General features: G+C 42.6%; 1 protein-coding gene across 3 annotated transcripts in view; it reads left to right on the top strand.

Annotated features, from left to right (window-relative positions):
* The window catches only part of prickle2b (prickle homolog 2b), an 85,926-nt gene extending 69,861 nt beyond the window's left edge, over positions 1-16,065 (top strand). For all 3 annotated transcript variants that reach the window (XM_032513970.1, XM_032513972.1, XM_032513971.1), the window contains 7 exons: positions 2,913-3,096; positions 7,856-7,969; positions 8,403-8,540; positions 11,285-11,488; positions 12,087-12,273; positions 13,365-14,258; positions 14,489-16,065. In XM_032513970.1, coding sequence (XP_032369861.1) covers positions 2,913-3,096; positions 7,856-7,969; positions 8,403-8,540; positions 11,285-11,488; positions 12,087-12,273; positions 13,365-14,258; positions 14,489-15,423 — 2,656 coding nt within the window. In that variant the 3' untranslated portion in view covers positions 15,424-16,065. The remainder of the gene's footprint in view (positions 1-2,912; positions 3,097-7,855; positions 7,970-8,402; positions 8,541-11,284; positions 11,489-12,086; positions 12,274-13,364; positions 14,259-14,488) is intronic.
* The last annotated feature ends 226 nt before the right edge of the window (positions 16,066-16,291 follow it).

Genomic DNA, 16,291 nt, shown 5'->3' with positions numbered 1-16,291 from the left:
TTTGAGTCAATTTTTGCTTTGCCTTGAATTACATTTACTAAAATGGTAGATGTAATCCCAGAGACAACAACATGACTTCTTTGGCCAAACTTGAGACCATGCTTGCTGAGGATCTTGCAGCAGTAACCTAACACAATTGAACCAAGTCTTATGTAACTTTTAAAGGTGCCTAGCAGACTCCAGACAGAGTAGTTATGTATTAAAACCACACGTTACCTGGGTTACAGGGATAATGTAGAGGACCAAGACGATGATAATTAACCCAAAGTGGCGAATCATTCTCTACTGACATGGTCACGGGGATTAATGTACAAAAACAATACCCCCCGGTTCTTGAACAAACTTCACACTCCACCTGACCAATGATACATCGGCATTTTACATCTATCAGGGGATAAAAGACCAGTCATGTTTGAATTAAAAAACAAGCCTTTTAACTTCCTTCTCTTTACCTTTCAGACATTTATGAGGCGACAGTGATGCACTTGACTTGCATTACCAAAGACCCAAAATCTCTCCTAATTGAAATCACGTAGTTTTCAAGGGGAAGCTCGGGGATTAGGTTTCAGTGGAGGGGAAATCCCAGGCATGTGCATGAAGCGTGTTGTAATTCATGAGGATAGAAGGGGATGGAAGGAGCCACAGGCCCCTGTAGGCCTACAGTATCTCTGCCAGTGCTGATGTGGGGAGATCACATATTTTTGAGTTGAATCACTTGAGGAAGGTCTTTATCACACATCTGGACTGAGAGATTTGGGTTGTATAGGTGCGTTGGTTTTTTTTAAACTCCAAAGACCATAGGCAGAGTATGTGGCAGGGAAATTGTAATGTGTCCTCTCAGAGAGGAATGCCGTGTGAAATGCTTTCCTTCAGCTCTGGCTATTTGTATACTCTTATCGTCAAGAGTCCCTCCTCACCCCAAGGCAGAAATAACTGCTAACCACCTGGCAGCATGTCATAAGACTAGAAATGGTGTCCATACGTGCTTAATGCTTTTTGTCTTCCTCTTTGGTGTCATTCACTTACACTCATCATCCTCGCTGCAAGTGTGTGTTCTTGGAGATGCACACATTTCTGTGTGTCAGCCAGTTATTCCCCCTTAAGTAATGATGGTGAAGGTGCTGGGCTGTAATGAGGCACGCCGCGTCCCCCCTGGCTATAGCTTCATGCCGCTGGGACAGGGATTTTCTAAAGAGTCGGCCTGCTTGACAGCTACTTGATGACTTTGTCTGCCTGAGCTGCATCGCTGCTGTTTATCATAACATTAATATTTATGCTGATGATATCTGGCCACTTCATGTGTAATATTCATGGAGTTAGTTTGTAAAGCTTGTGACTTGCCCACTGCAGAAATTGCAGAGGTCTGCCTATCTGCTTAGGGCAGTGTTGAAAGCTGGAGCTGACAGTTATAGGCTGTTAGGCTCCTCACGGATGGCGATGAATTTCAATTGGTGATGGAGTCTTAAAACTTTAGACGTGTATATTTGTAAGTTTTCTTTCTAAGGATTACATATATGTCATATGTTTTGGCATGTCAATGGGATGTTTTATTTGGAGTGCTACAAGTCTTTCCATTGTCCATTCTATCAACAAAATCCATCAGTTCTAAGCCACGTAGACTGAAGTGTTTTGTTAACCATGACTCAACCCTTGGGCAAGAAGTGAATTGAATTGAATTGCCCCTTTGAACAACAGACAAGGTGAGACTTGGCCAGCTTTCCACATGGTGCTGTCTGCACTCCAAGCACTTTATACTACCAGATCCTCAGCCAACCAAGCTGTCAGTCTGTCAAACGGTGTCCTGATTGTCCTTAAGCTCTTCCGTAGGGCTGTCAGTCAGATAGGCGTCCGTCTGGGAAAGTAATGGGATTGTCTCCCTGGTTTGGACACCTAAGTGGAAGCAAGGTTTAGTAAAATGCAACCTTCTGGCCACCCAGAGTTTACATCTCCATTCAGGGGCTTAGAGCTGTCAAGGACACAGGAATCAGTATGTATGAAGTGTCTTCTCCCTTTGGATCCAAGTACAGACCAGGTGAAGGTGGCCTATATTTTATTTTTAATCCATGCTCTCAGGTATTTAACCCACATATCTTACATGCTCTGTAATTTTCAAGTTTTCAAATCATTTCTGTCTCCTAATCCCAAAATTTTGTAAGTCAACACTTCAGAATAGCAGTTTGTGTGTGTACAGTGCTGCTTTCCATTACTGTCATTGGCTGTATTTTGCTAATATCCAAAGTCTGTTTGTGATTATATCCTTGTTCTTGGCACCCAAGAGCATTGTTGAATGTTGTATTTGTGGAACACACATTTTACTCTGAGAGCTGCAGTGGGAAGCCTTGACCTTTTTAAACTGTGGAGTTCACATCCTTTACGAGTAGAGGGTTTGCAAACAGACTCCATGTGGTTTTGAACAAAAATTGAGAGATTCACTGAATTTTTGAGGGGGCTTTACCTTTAAAAAAAAACAGACGAGTAGGTTGAGTGACAGATTTTCCTTCTTTTTCTTCTTTCTTTTTTTTAACAGGTAGTCTTTTATGGTTAAATTTTTGAAAAAAGCAATTTAGGTTATTTTTATTTTTGGTAATTAATGGCAGGTTTCAGAGGCCCAAACAGCAACTGCAGTATGACATGTTGTTTCTGTTGGGAAAAAAAATGTATTTCTGTTTATTGTGATTTGTTAAACTGAGGGGTGGTTTTTACCCTAATGGTGGTGTATTCTGGGATATAAAGTTAAGTGTACACAAGTTATTTGCAAAGCACAATTCACACTAATTTAGGAGGTCAAATAATGTTCATTTCTAATCTAAATCTTATTCCATTAAATCTTTCGTTCTTGTTGAACCAAAGTTTAGTCTTCATACGACAATGGCTTAACAGATGGTGTTTGTCGGTTTTTGTCCATGGTGTAGGAAGATCTGTGTGCACTGTAAGTGTCGCCGTGAGGAGCATGCTGTAACAGCCATGCCTGTAGAGATGGAGAAGACGATCACCAAGCTGATGTACGACTTCCAGAGGAACTCCACCTCTGACGACGACTCGGGCTGTGCCCTGGAGGAGTACGCCTGGGTCCCACCGGGACTCAAACCTGAGCAGGTATTAAGCACATCTTACACTCATCTAAGCCACATTAAATTCACACTGAACGGCACCACTGAGGTCCAATTGCGCAGTTAAGAACAGACTGGCATGTCAGAAAAAGATCAAAAGACAATGACAGTCTTAGGTAGAGCTGGGCAATATCGATATTGTGATATGAGACTAGATATTGTCTTAGATTTTAGATATTGTAATATGGCATAAGTGTTGTCTTTTCCTGGTTTTAAAAGCTACATTCCAGCAAAGGGATGTAATTTTCTGAATTTACCAGATTGTTGTAACTGTTGTAACCTTTATTATTTATCTTATTATTATTTTATCTTATGATTATTTTGTGAAAGAACTAATAGTCAACACTACAATATCGTTGCAGTATTGATATCTAGGTATTTGGTCAAAAATATTGTGATATTTGATTTTCTCCATGTTGCCCAGCCCTAGTCTCTGGATCACATTCCAAGGACACTCATCAGCAGATTTCGTTACATGTTAACACTACAATATGAGGTCAGGGAGTTCAAATGTACACATGAGATATGTTTGGTGTATCAAACATTTGAGTGTGAATAAATTGACAAAGTAGAGGGGAGAATGATTTCAGCAATACGCACAGAAAGATTACAAGTTTATATATGTACATACCAGTAGTGTAAACCTAGTGAAAGTATGTGTTACACCTCATGCCAATATTTTGTAATTGTTCAGTTAGAGCTCCACCTCACCATATGATAGCTCACCAATTATGCTGACTGCTCCTTCTGCAGGCTAATGGATAACAAGGATTATGTGGCACCACCTGTCAGTCAAATTAATCTCCAATTCATTTTGCCTGAAAACATGTTGACAGTAGGTTTCGTTGCTCTCACGGCAACAAAGCTTAGCCTGAGTAATTCCCACTCATTAAAGGTTCCGTGCATGTTGAAGAAAATCCTATTTTAAAATGCTCATTTGAACCGTAGGTGTGAACCTGTGGGAGGGTTTCCAGTTTTACAGGACAATAGAAGTGTTTATGGAAGCTGGTTTCATGTTGTTGATGAGCTGGAAGCAATGAACAGGCCAATACAATGTTATTACGGCCCATAGTTTTCACCACTGAGGACTGAGCGCAGCTATTTTTCATCCCCTTCAAGGGTTACGCGTCTAACCCTGAAGTCAATTAGGTTTATGTCTTTTGGTGGTATGACCTCAGGAACAGTCAGGCTGTAATGGAACCTGGACTGTGCAGTATTTCATCAGCACAACACTATAAACAATCCTGAAATGACCTAGCTATTTTTGTATTTTGTGTAAAAGATTGTGACAATTAAGAGCACTTCTAACAGCCTAGATGAAGAGTGACCTTATCTATAGCAATTTAAATTTTCTCACCCTTACGTCCAAGGCATTGAAGCTGTGGAAACTTGTGTGACCTCCTACAGAGGAGCGGAAGTATGCCTGATGTGGGGCTTTTCAACACCCGGCCTTCCCTTGCAATAGGTAAAGACAGTGAGAATAGAAGGTGATGGTAAACACAAAGCTAATCTCCAGGATCTAAACGGTGGGTTTAGGTTTCCCCATAGGGAGCCGGGGCTGTGATAAGTCTGCTATTCAGCCAGCAGTGGTGTAAAGTCACTACTCTGTAACGAGAGATTTCAGACCAAGACAGCGGCATTCAGTCAGCTATATCCGAGGATTATGAGGGATATCTCGGCACCTATTTAGGACTGTTCTACTCTCCTGTGTGTGTTTGCATTTTTGTCCAAAACCGCTGAAAAACAGACCTTTATTACTGAGTGTGTTGTAAATGTTATTGAGCTGCAGTGTTAAGGAGGGCCCGCTAACATTCTGTCTCCCAGTGTCTTCTTTTGCTCTCCTCTCTCCATCCTTCTCAAATAAAATTCTTGACTGTTGCCAAGTTACAGTTTGTCAAGGCCAAGAATGTTGCTCAGCATTGGCCTATCTCTGGTGTTTTATTTGTTTTACAATAACTCTGTGCAGATCTTTTTCAGTATGTACCAGGATCAGATTTTAATTTGCATTCAAACATGAAGTCTGCTTTTTCAGGCTGCTCTCATGTGGGATATTTGAACAGAAAGCCAGTTCAAGGTTTTTCATGCAACCCAGGTTCTGATGTGGATTAACTTTCTGACAGCAAAGAGCTCGTCTGAAAGGTACCCAAGGCTTGTTTGACCTGTTCCAAATGGACCTGACTGATTCCCATACGAGTTCAAGGACCATGCCAAATGTCAGCCATTACCCGTTTACAGCCAGCAGCTTTGAATGGGAGATAAATGATAAAGCTATAAAATGGCACCAAAATGAGGCACCGGAATCCCTTTTGGATATTGCTGTTATATCCTATTATGACAAAGTAGTATGTCCCAATTGTATGCACACTGTACCATGCAAGGGCAGATGCAGTATTTACTAAAATTAAATAGAAATAGTATGCGTTTTGGATCATAGCTGATGGTGACAAGGGTAAACATTGTACCTGCTAAACATCAGCACACACTATCATGTAACTGTCAGCACCGCTGTCCCTATACAACCTCACAGAGCTGCTAGCATTGCTGTAGACTCTTAGTATATTGAGTATAGCTTATATTTCATGCTTAATTAGCCCATCTCAGGCCTTTCAACTTTCAAACTCAATAAATTTGCTCCCACAACTGTGCTGCTGACTACAGTGTTGAGCTGTGGGCACTTTTCAGCAAAGACATTAGAAGAGACGGACATGAAAACACAGTTGTTAAATCTGCTAACTTCACTATGAAAGCACCAACTTTCCCACTATGTTTGGCTGTAACTACCAGTGTTTTCTCAACAATATAATATCTATGTGTCTACTAACCACTGTGAAGTGGCTTGTTGAGAAATTGTCAGGACTGGTGCCCGGTGGTGTGTTTTCCTCTAGTTGTCTGGCCATTAACAGCAATAGAAACCAGCTGTGTGAAGCATGCACTCTTGTCACTCAGATGCAAAATCCTACCATTTGCTTTAGCTTTTTAAAAACACTCCTTTCAGTACAGTTCGGAATTCTGCCTTGTCTTTAGTTATGTCTGCTTTCTATTACAGTTATTACCGCAAGCTGCTCCTCCAACTGTGTCCATTATGTGCATCTAAGTGTGCGTATGCATGTATCTGTCTTTAGATTTTTTCCTTGAGGCAACAATCCTTTCACCTCTAGATTGTAACCTTGTTGTTGGAAGCATGTTTCATAATTTATCATTAGCAGTATGTGTGTGTGCATCTGAAAGCATAGATGCTGGTGTGTTTTTTTCAGTGCTTGATCACACTGTGTCATGGATCATCCTGATATCTGCCCGTTGTCCATATCCATGCTGCTAGACACAGATTCGGCATCCCTCACCAACACCGTTGGAAGCCTACAAAAGCAGAGCAGAAGGGAATAGGTTACGCTTACAACAAGATGTCCCTGCTATAAATTCCTCCCAACAACAAAAATGCAGTTAGACTGTGGCACTACAGCATCATGACAAGAAAACTTAAAAATATGAGAGTTTTTTAAAACAAAATGTTTCATTTTGGGCTCAACGCACAGATGTGTGTCTGCGTTATTCAAGTTAATCTGTTTTGTGTGACTCTGTGTTATTGCCAAGGACGAAGCTAATGGCTTCTAGGCAGTAGATCATTGGGTAGAAAGATTTATTAAGATTGGCGTGACCTAGTCAGCAGGTATCGATCCTGTTTCTCTTTACATTCCAAGACTTCATCGTGTGTTCTTCTGTATTGTTTTTGTTTCTTACATTCAATCAAATGTTTATTCTTCTTCTACTTTTATTCTCTTCTTCCATCTTAAATTTTCATCACGTCTTTATTTTCCTCTCCCTACCTCTCCAGCTTCCCTCTTTCTTGAACCTCTGTCCTCCCTTTATAACCCTGTGGCTTTTGTGGTTTGCACCCCCCCTTCAATCACGTTCGTATATGACTGCCTGACCTCTGTTATACCCCGGCCCCCTGTTACAGTGTCATTAAAAAAACTGCAATAAATAACAGAGATGACACTCATTGTCTGCAGCTGTAATGTAAAGATTGTCCAAAGCAATTTGGAATGGCCAGATAAGCATTAATCCTGCTGTCGCACACATTGTTATGCACACACACTGCTACATGCATTTGTGGTAATCACGTGTGTACGTGAGTGTGTGTGTGTGGTGTGTGTGCACATTTGACAAGTCAGCGATACATTCCCATGTCAATGTGCAAAGATGGAGAGGTGCGGTTCCATTAAGTCTCCGCTGGTGGGCCATAAATCAAAGTGATTTCTGTGTGTGTGTGTGTGGTCACTCCCAGTTGTAGATCCTGTTAATTTAGTCTCCTCACAGTTTTACCTTTTTTTTTCTTTAGTGTTGAAATGATAAATAGACCTCTTAATAAGAATTTAACCGTTTTTTGTAATTTGTCCTGTAAAATGTGAAACGTATTGGTTCCAGCTTCTCTAAACACAGATTTGTAGCTTTTCTTTGTCTTATTATAAACTGTATCTGGTTGTTTAGCTGTTTTACTCTTGTACAAATAAATTAAGCAATTGGTAAAGGGTAGAGTATGTGAGCTGTTGGATTTTTCCTTATTTTGTGACATTTCATTGACAAAATATAAAATCAATTAACCAGAAATAGTAATTGAGGGTTAGGGTTAGTTAATTGCTAATGAAAATTGTCTGTGTATTTTGGGTTTGTCAGCTCCTTTACATGTTACAGATATGTTGTTGTTCTTTTTCATCATGCACGTCCTCTCTCTGTCTCGTGCTCAGGTTCACCAGTACTACAGCTCCCTGCCCGAGGACAAGGTGCCCTATGTGACCAGCCCAGGAGAGAAATACCGAATCAAACAGCTGCTCCAGCAGCTCCCACCCCACGACAATGAGGTGAGAGTCCAAACGGACCCCCTTCCCCATCTATTTATCTATCACCCGTTCATCCCCTCCTTCAGGGCAGTACAGAGATAAGGAGGAGAGAAATGGGAACTAATGGAGTCGGCTTCTTGTGTGTGTGTGTGTGGTGTGTGTGTGTGTGTGTGGTGTGTGTGGTGGTTGATGTGTGTGTGTGGTGTGGTGTGTGTGTGTTGTGTGTGTGTGTTGTGGTGTTGTGTGTGTGTGTGTGTGGTGTGTGTGTGTGTGTGTGTGTGTGTGCCTTTTTTACATTAATAAACCAACATTTTGGTACAGTACCAAAGTTTGAATAATTTAACGGTGCTAAATTGATTTAAAAAAACAAACAAGGCAAACACCTTTAACTCTATGCATCTGCATAACATATCCCACTTTACAAATGTACGTTGATATGATTCTATGTGTCTAGGTGCGGTACTGTAACGGGTTGGACGATGAGGAGAAGCGAGAACTAAAGCTCTTCAGTAACCAACGAAAACGGGAGAACCTGGGCCGCGGCAACGTCCGGCTGTTCCCCGTGACGATGACGGGGGCAATCTGCGAACAGGTATTGTACAGAAATATCCAAAACATACCTTTTTGTGTTGTTTCCCCAGCAGTCAAGAGATATGACGATATGATCTAATTGGCATTACTGCATTGCATGACGAGCGAATTAACCCTTCTGCTGTCCTCCTGTCAACCGTTCATTTCTTGTCCTCCCGGGTCAAAATAAAAAAGGACCACCTTTTTGACGCTTTTTCTGACATTTATATCCCTTTCATCAACACTTTTATGCTTTTTTTCTATGTTTTTGTTGCTTTTTTACATTTTGTTGCTTTTGTTACCCAACCACCATACACCACTAACACCAAGTCATTGCCGCTAAGTTTACACTTATTTTTGGAATTCATGGACAATTGTCCTCATTTGTAGGAAACAATACCTTTTTTTCTGAGAAATTATGAAATATTTAGGCTAATATTAATGAACGTATGTAGATGGATAATCAGAGACTTGAAAGAGTCGACGTTCAGTCAGAATACAGTTTTAATATCCCTTTCAATTTTCTTGAAATGGCAAAACTTGAATAAAACATCCAATATTCAATAAAAGTAGTGATCATGAATTGTATGTGTGAAGGGCATTTTATAGACTAAATCTTATTTTTGGGTAATATTTCTGATTTTGAAATTTTTTAAACGTGTCAAATTGGAACCATGGAAAACATAAGTGTTAAGTGCAATGAGGTCAAAGGTGCTTCATGTGGCCGAATTAAAGCGCGTGACAGACATACTGAACAGCCCGCTGGCATTTCAGGTCTTTGTAGTGATGTACGAGAGGTGCTTTATGTTGACATATAAATGGCGTCGCCGCTTTTTATCACACGTTGTGGGCTTGTCACTGTCACCTCGTGTGTGTGTGTGTGTGTGGTGTGTGTGTGTGTGTGTGTGTGTGTGTGTGTGTTGTGTGTGTGTGTGTGTGTGTGTGTGTGTGTGTGTGTGTGTGGTCATTCTCCCCACTGCCAAACAGCTGTCTACCAATTACAGTTTTTGTTTGTCTTAAAATGTAGCTTCACGTAATACCTCTGAGAACTAAGTTACCGTTAAAACTGCTCTAAATCCCTTTGAAAACATTTCATAGTATTACCAGGTGTCCCATCAAATATTTAATGTATTGTCTACATTTATGTTCCAATGGCCTGCAGTGGACTACAGAGTGCAATGGAGAGTGTTCTTTTAACAATATACCATCCCACTTCAGCATCCGCTAGCCATTTATTACAGTGTGTACAACAGGCTCAAGCAAAACGGAGCTACTCACTGTTGTGTTGGTGCCTCGGGTGTATAGCGGTTTTAAAGCTTGTGTTTCTCATTTGCTCAGCATACACATACGCATACACAAGGGAGCAGATTGTTGGGAGAGTGTGTTTTGATGAATTCCCTACCCCCCTTTGGCCTGCTTGCTGCAGTAGCCTATGTGCCAGTTAGATAACCTGATTGTAACTCTCGCTCCATCTCCATCTTCCAACCACTCTAAATCTACTTGGCCTACCCGGCCTTAACCTGCGCACTGCCTCTCGTTTATCTTTCCGGGTTCTTTACCTTTACACCTCCACGCCAATCTTGCTTTCCTTTTTATCCTCCCATATATCCTTCAATTTTTATTTCTCCCCTATTGCCACACCAATGTCTTCCAGCAGCATTTCAACTTCCTCTTTGTCTGTGTGGTTGTTCTCCCCGGTCACACATGTAAACACATTTTCGTGCACTTATTTTTTCATGCCAAATTGTGTTAAAGACCGAGATGCACCAATCCGAAACAACAGATCTGTATCGGAACCAATACTGACCTTATTAAAGATCCCATGAAATGAGCTCTTTAACTTCTTGGAAAACTGTACATCTTCAGTTGGGATCTGCTGTAGGCCTGAAACCATTAATTGATCGATTGTCATTTAAACATTCCCATGTTCCAGCTTTTCATTTGTGAATATGTGTTGCTTTTCTTTGTCTTATGTGAAAGTGAATGGAATATCTTTTGGGGATTGGGCTGTTGGACAAAACAAGCAATATGAAGACATGACCTCAGGCTTTAGGGGTTCCTAGACGTTTACCATGTAGCACATCATCTCTGGACGAGGTGGCTGACTTCATGCTCCTCACTCACATGATAAGGAAGAAAATAATTTATTGATACTGATCTTCAAGACTTTAATAAAGAATTTTGGGTTTGTAACGCTCAAATATTTATGACTCATTTTACAGCCTTTTTCTTTTGCCAGGATTGTACTGGGGAAAAAAGTCACTCTGGACAAGTGTCCATTACCTTAGACTACTTAGGTTCTCAGTCATTGCCATAAGGAAATGTTAATAACAAAGAAAGTAATAGAAATTCTACAAGAGGCCGCCTGGATACCTCGGGTGCCTGGGTAGCTCACCTGGTGGAGCGCACGCCCACATACAGAAGTTCGGTCCTTGATGCAGCGGCCGCAGACTCGACCTGCGGCCCTTTGCTGCCATGCGCTTCACTCCATGCGCTCAGATTGTTAAAATAGGGCCCTATCAGTGTATTAGGCAGACAGGAAACATAGGGAGCATGAGAAGTCCATCACTTGTCCACCAGGTGTTCAGGTATATAGAACAAAAACTTGCACAGTTATAGAACTTGAACTTGGTATCAGCCACTACTTTGAGTTAAGGTATCGGAATTGATATTGGAGAAAAAAAGCGTATCTAAGTAGTGACGAGTACAGACCAAAGCTGAGTGGCTGCAACCATTCATAACTCTTCTTCCTCCACCTCTTTCTAGTGCGGAGGCCAGATAAATGGCGGAGACATTGCTGTATTTGCATCACGGGCAGGTCACAGCGTGTGTTGGCATCCAGCCTGCTTTGTGTGCAGCATGTGCAACGAGCTTCTGGTGGACCTCATCTACTTCTACCAGGACGGGAAGATCTACTGCGGCCGGCACCACGCCGAGAGGCTGAAGCCACGCTGCACCGCCTGCGATGAGGTAGACACCGTTTACATGCAAACATATGCAACTGCCATCATATGGACGATCATGTGTTCACAGACACACATATCACTTGAACATACTGTGTCTGTAATGTGGGACGGTGTCGATAGAGCTTTTTATTAAGTGTTAACAGGCCCAAATTTGCAAAAGTGCATGACTACAACGCCAAACTGCTGTCATATGATGCTCACAGGCTTCCGTACACACTGTCACAGTGTAGCACATGCAAGGGTTTTTCTGGTCTAATGGGATTGGCTCTCAATATCCTGATCTCCCAACCATTAGCACTGAGTTACACTCTCTGCAAATGGGGACAAGTACTTAAAAGGCACCCCAGCAGCGTAATTAAAAGTAAATGCACCATCTAGATTTCACCAAGTCCCCACACACATTAGCCTCCTACACAAGTCAGTGACAAAGAGGAAGATCTAAGATTACTAAGCTGCAGAGGAGTAAATGGTGCATTTGGGGGGGGGAGAAAGGGCAAGCCGAGCCTTTGTCCTGTCATTCAGCGGGCAGTAATAACCCAACTGAGGTTCTACCTCTGAGGACCTGTGATAAACGATACTCTTTCTTATTTGTCTTTTCTTAGATCATCCTTGCGGATGAGTGCACTGAGGCAGAGGGGCGTCACTGGCACATGAAGCACTTCTGCTGTTTCGAGTGTGATACTGTGCTGGGGGGCCAGCGCTACATCATGAAGGAGGGGCGGCCCTACTGCTGCTCCTGCTTCGAGTCCCTCTACGCAGAGTACTGCGACTCCTGCGGGGAACATATTGGTATGCTGCTGACTTCTATCACTGTTGATACAAAACAGCATTAATCTCCAATAGGTCAAAAGGGACACTTACAGAAAAAATATAATGCTAAATACACAGATACATGGACAAAAAAATATGTAAAAGGTTATTGGGTTGCAGTTTTTCTTTAAGGAGGATGAAAGAGTGACCTATTTTTTTGCATTGAGTAACACAGAGGAGAGAAGAGCTACAAGATGTGGCCTGGTTTTTTTAGCAGTTAGTCATTGAATGATGTCATGGTCAGGCCTTTTAGGCACGGGCACATAACAGAGGAACACATATCATTATGTGGCATGAAACCAACCTGGGGCAAAGGCATGACTGTCAAGTGACTTTTTACCCCCAGGATCTGTTTTTATCACAGACACATGCACAAAGCGTCTGTTAAATACACATTTAAACATCTCGCAACCTGTGGAGTTAGAGGCAAACCCACTGAGAGGAGAAGCTGTGGTGTTTTTCAGCAGGAAACCTTTATATTAATACGTCTTGACCCCGTGTGTGTGTGTGTCCGTGTGTGTCTGTGTCCGTGTGTGTCTGTGTCCGTGTGTGTCTGTGTCCGTGTGTGTGTCCGTGTGTCCAGACAGGATGCCCAGGTGTGATTTTTGGCACATACCTCTCAGCAAATCTGCTCTGTAATTATTTGTTAGACAGGATATAGAAAGGTATTTGGCTAAAAAGCACAACTGATTATAAATTGAAACCACCAGAAAACATGCTTTAACCAGATGGCAGCCATTAGCAAATAGCTGGTTTTCTTTCCGCCTGCAACAACTGCAATCCTACTCAAAATGCTATGTGTTTATACAATGCTGGGAAAGCACCATAATGAGTTTGCCCCAGGCCCAGTTAAGTTACTGCCTCCAGTTCTATTTCCAGTTCTATTCTATTCTCACTCAACAAGCAACTTGTAATAAGCTGCTATTTTTACATAAAACAGAATTTTAAATAAAGACATTACGAATTTTCATTTCAGCTCTTTGATAAAGACATGGTGCTTTGTATTTAATTGTGCATTCTAAGTTCCATAATCTTATTTTTGTATAAATCCATATGTATCTTTTCTGCAGGCATAGACCAAGGCCAGATGACGTATGATGGGCAGCACTGGCACGCCACAGAGGGCTGCTTTTGCTGCGCCTGCTGTAAACGCTCTCTGCTGGGTCGGCCTTTCCTGCCCAAGCAGGGCCAAATCTTCTGTTCACGCTCCTGCAGCCTGGGGGAGGAGCCCAATGGCTCGGACTCCTCTGATTCGGCCTTCCAAAGCGCTCGCTCCACCAGAGAGTCCAGACGCAGCTCCAAGGCAGGCAAGAGTGGAGGAATTGGAGGGGGTGGAGTTCAGAGTGAAAGATTTTCAGGGGAGGTGGACCCACTTTCTTTACAAATGGATCTTCTGAGTCTATCCAGCCAAACACCCAGTTTGACACGCGAGCCACCTGCCTGGCAGAGCCAAGAACAAACAAGTGATGGCTATAATTATGAATCCCAATCTGATCCAACTGCCAACCCCACCCCTCTCCAGCTTCTTAGCCAGTGCAATGTCAGGACGGCCTATAACCCCACCTGCTCTGGACAGAATAATCAACAGCAAGATCACAGGATCAAGGAAAATGGTGGTTTAAAGAGACCACCGATCTCAGCCATGAAGGGCCATTCTCTGAATGAGATGTGGTTCCAACAGCCAGCTCCAGAGGAGTACTATCCACCCAAACTGCGGACCCAAAAGAGCTTCACAGAAGTGTCCCATTGTTCTCAGCACCACAACGGCTTCTCCTCTGACATGCGCTCCATCAGTTTGCACGGCTTTCAGAGGGACAGGGACAGAGAGGCGGGGCCTCCAGCAGCAACCCAGGTGGCAAGAAGCAGGAACCCCATCAATGCACTTAACTTCACAGAGCAACTGACCCCTCTGGAGCAGACCCCAAGAGGATCCATGGAGTCCTTGGCCCTGTCCAATGCAACAGGTGGGTATGGTAGTGTTACTGGTTTGGCACCATGTTAGCACGACCAAGGGAAGTTTTGTGTTATAAAATAGTGCTTGTATTGTTAGAAGTATACATCACAACTTGTGTTTACTCTGCTTTACTTTACGTCATGTGAAATTCAGCTTGACCAAAGTACTACTTCAATTACTGGGATGAAATTGAGTAAATAACAAAGATGACACAAAATTCAACTTCTTCTTTCCCTACAGGCAACTCAGCAGATGGAGGAGGAAAGCGTCAGGAGCACCTTTCTCGTTTCTCGATGCCGGACCTGAGCAAAGACTCTGGAATGAACGTGTCAGAGAAAAGTAACATGGGCACCCTCAACTCCTCTGTGCAGTTTCGTAGCTCTGAGTCTATTCACAGCCTCACCGCCAGTCAACCCTACATGGAAATGGATCCTCACAGGTCCTCCCAGTACCAGGTGCAGTACTGCAACCCCCCTGGTGTGGGTATGGGTATGACTCATTTACCGCCTGGCTTCACCTTCCAAGAAGAGGATAGGGTAAGTTTGGTAAGCAGTGCCAACGCTGCCCGCCTGCCACCTATTAGTGAGCGCAGAGTGGGTGGAGTCGGAGGTGGAAGGGGTGCCAGTATCCAGATAGATGCTCCGGAGGATACTCCTCAGAGGCGTCGGCACCACCACCGCTCCCGTAGATCCCGCCGGTCTCGTTCAGAAAATGCTCTCAACTTGGTAGCAGAGCGAAGAGTCAGACCTCAAGAAAGATCCCAGCTGCGTGTCTGTGAGGATTACGACCGTTTCCCGCCGCGAAGGAGCACCAGGGACCAGTTTGGAGTAGGAGGAGGAGGGGGAAGATACCAGCCCCAACCCTTCAGGCCATGTCCCAGAACCACTTCAGACCTGACTCTTCAGAACCCTGGGGCCAGCCGGCGCACTGGCTTGAACCAATACTCTTGGGATGATTACGATGACGATGGCTGGTGTTCCACCTGCTCTTCATCCTCCGAATCAGAGGATGAAGGTTACTTCTTGGGTGAGCCAATCCCCAGACCCATCCAGCTGCGCTACCTCAGCAACCAGGAGCTCGTCCATAAGTACAACACAGGGATCGGAGGACCCAACCGCAGTGGGCAGTTACACACCCGCAAACGCAGAAAAAGCAAGAACTGCATTATCTCCTAACATCCTGTCATCTGGTAAAGGAAATTACTCTTTTTTTCCAGCTTGTGTACACTAACCTCTTCCATCTGGAACGTAAAAATAAATAAAACACACAGTCCATTTATTCTGTGTTGTTGAACATCATGTAATTGAAAGTCAGTGAATTACAGTCAGTAAACAGTGAAAAGCAGCAGTGTTTGCATGTTTGTTCATGTTAATGTTTCGTAATATCTCCTGAGTATTAAGGCTAACAGTTATATGTGCGGTTCTATCAAGTCACAACATTTATCAAAAGCTAATGTGCAATTTTCTTTTATTTTTTTTTATCATAACTTAATTTCCACGCAGCAAACAAGCGTGTCGGTTTGGTACAGTTTAGCTTTTTCATGCAATGTGATTTAGATATAGGATATACTGTACTATTGTATTTTAGTTCATAGTATGTACATAGGTAAATGAATTAATAATTTCACTTAAGTTAAGGAAGTCCATGTAAATATGGTTGTAAATGAGGCCTCACATATTTTTTATATTTTGTATGGATAGAATCATTTATGTATTAAATATCTATAATGTAGAGATAGAAAACGACAAACACAACTTATGCATGTTTTATTTGGCTGACCTGCTCCTGCATTTGAAATAAAGGAGAACTTCACTGAGTGTTTTGATTGGCAGCTGGTATTTCTCTCCAAAGAATGGCAACACTTGTGTCTGGTGTTAACAAGAATGCGTAACAGTCACCTTCTCCATCTGTTAATGCATAAATGAATGACAATGCGGTGTGGTCGTTGATTAGGAGAGTCACCCGCCACTAGGTTGTTAAACTTGCACGGTAATGGGTTCCATCACATTTGAATACACAGAGCTCCATTGTCCTAGAAACAGA

The sequence above is a fragment of the Etheostoma spectabile genome, chromosome 4 (assembly GCF_008692095.1).
Source record: "Etheostoma spectabile isolate EspeVRDwgs_2016 chromosome 4, UIUC_Espe_1.0, whole genome shotgun sequence".
In the NCBI taxonomy this organism is placed as follows: Eukaryota; Metazoa; Chordata; class Actinopteri; order Perciformes; family Percidae; genus Etheostoma; species Etheostoma spectabile.
This window is presented reverse-complemented; position numbering and strand designations above follow the sequence as displayed.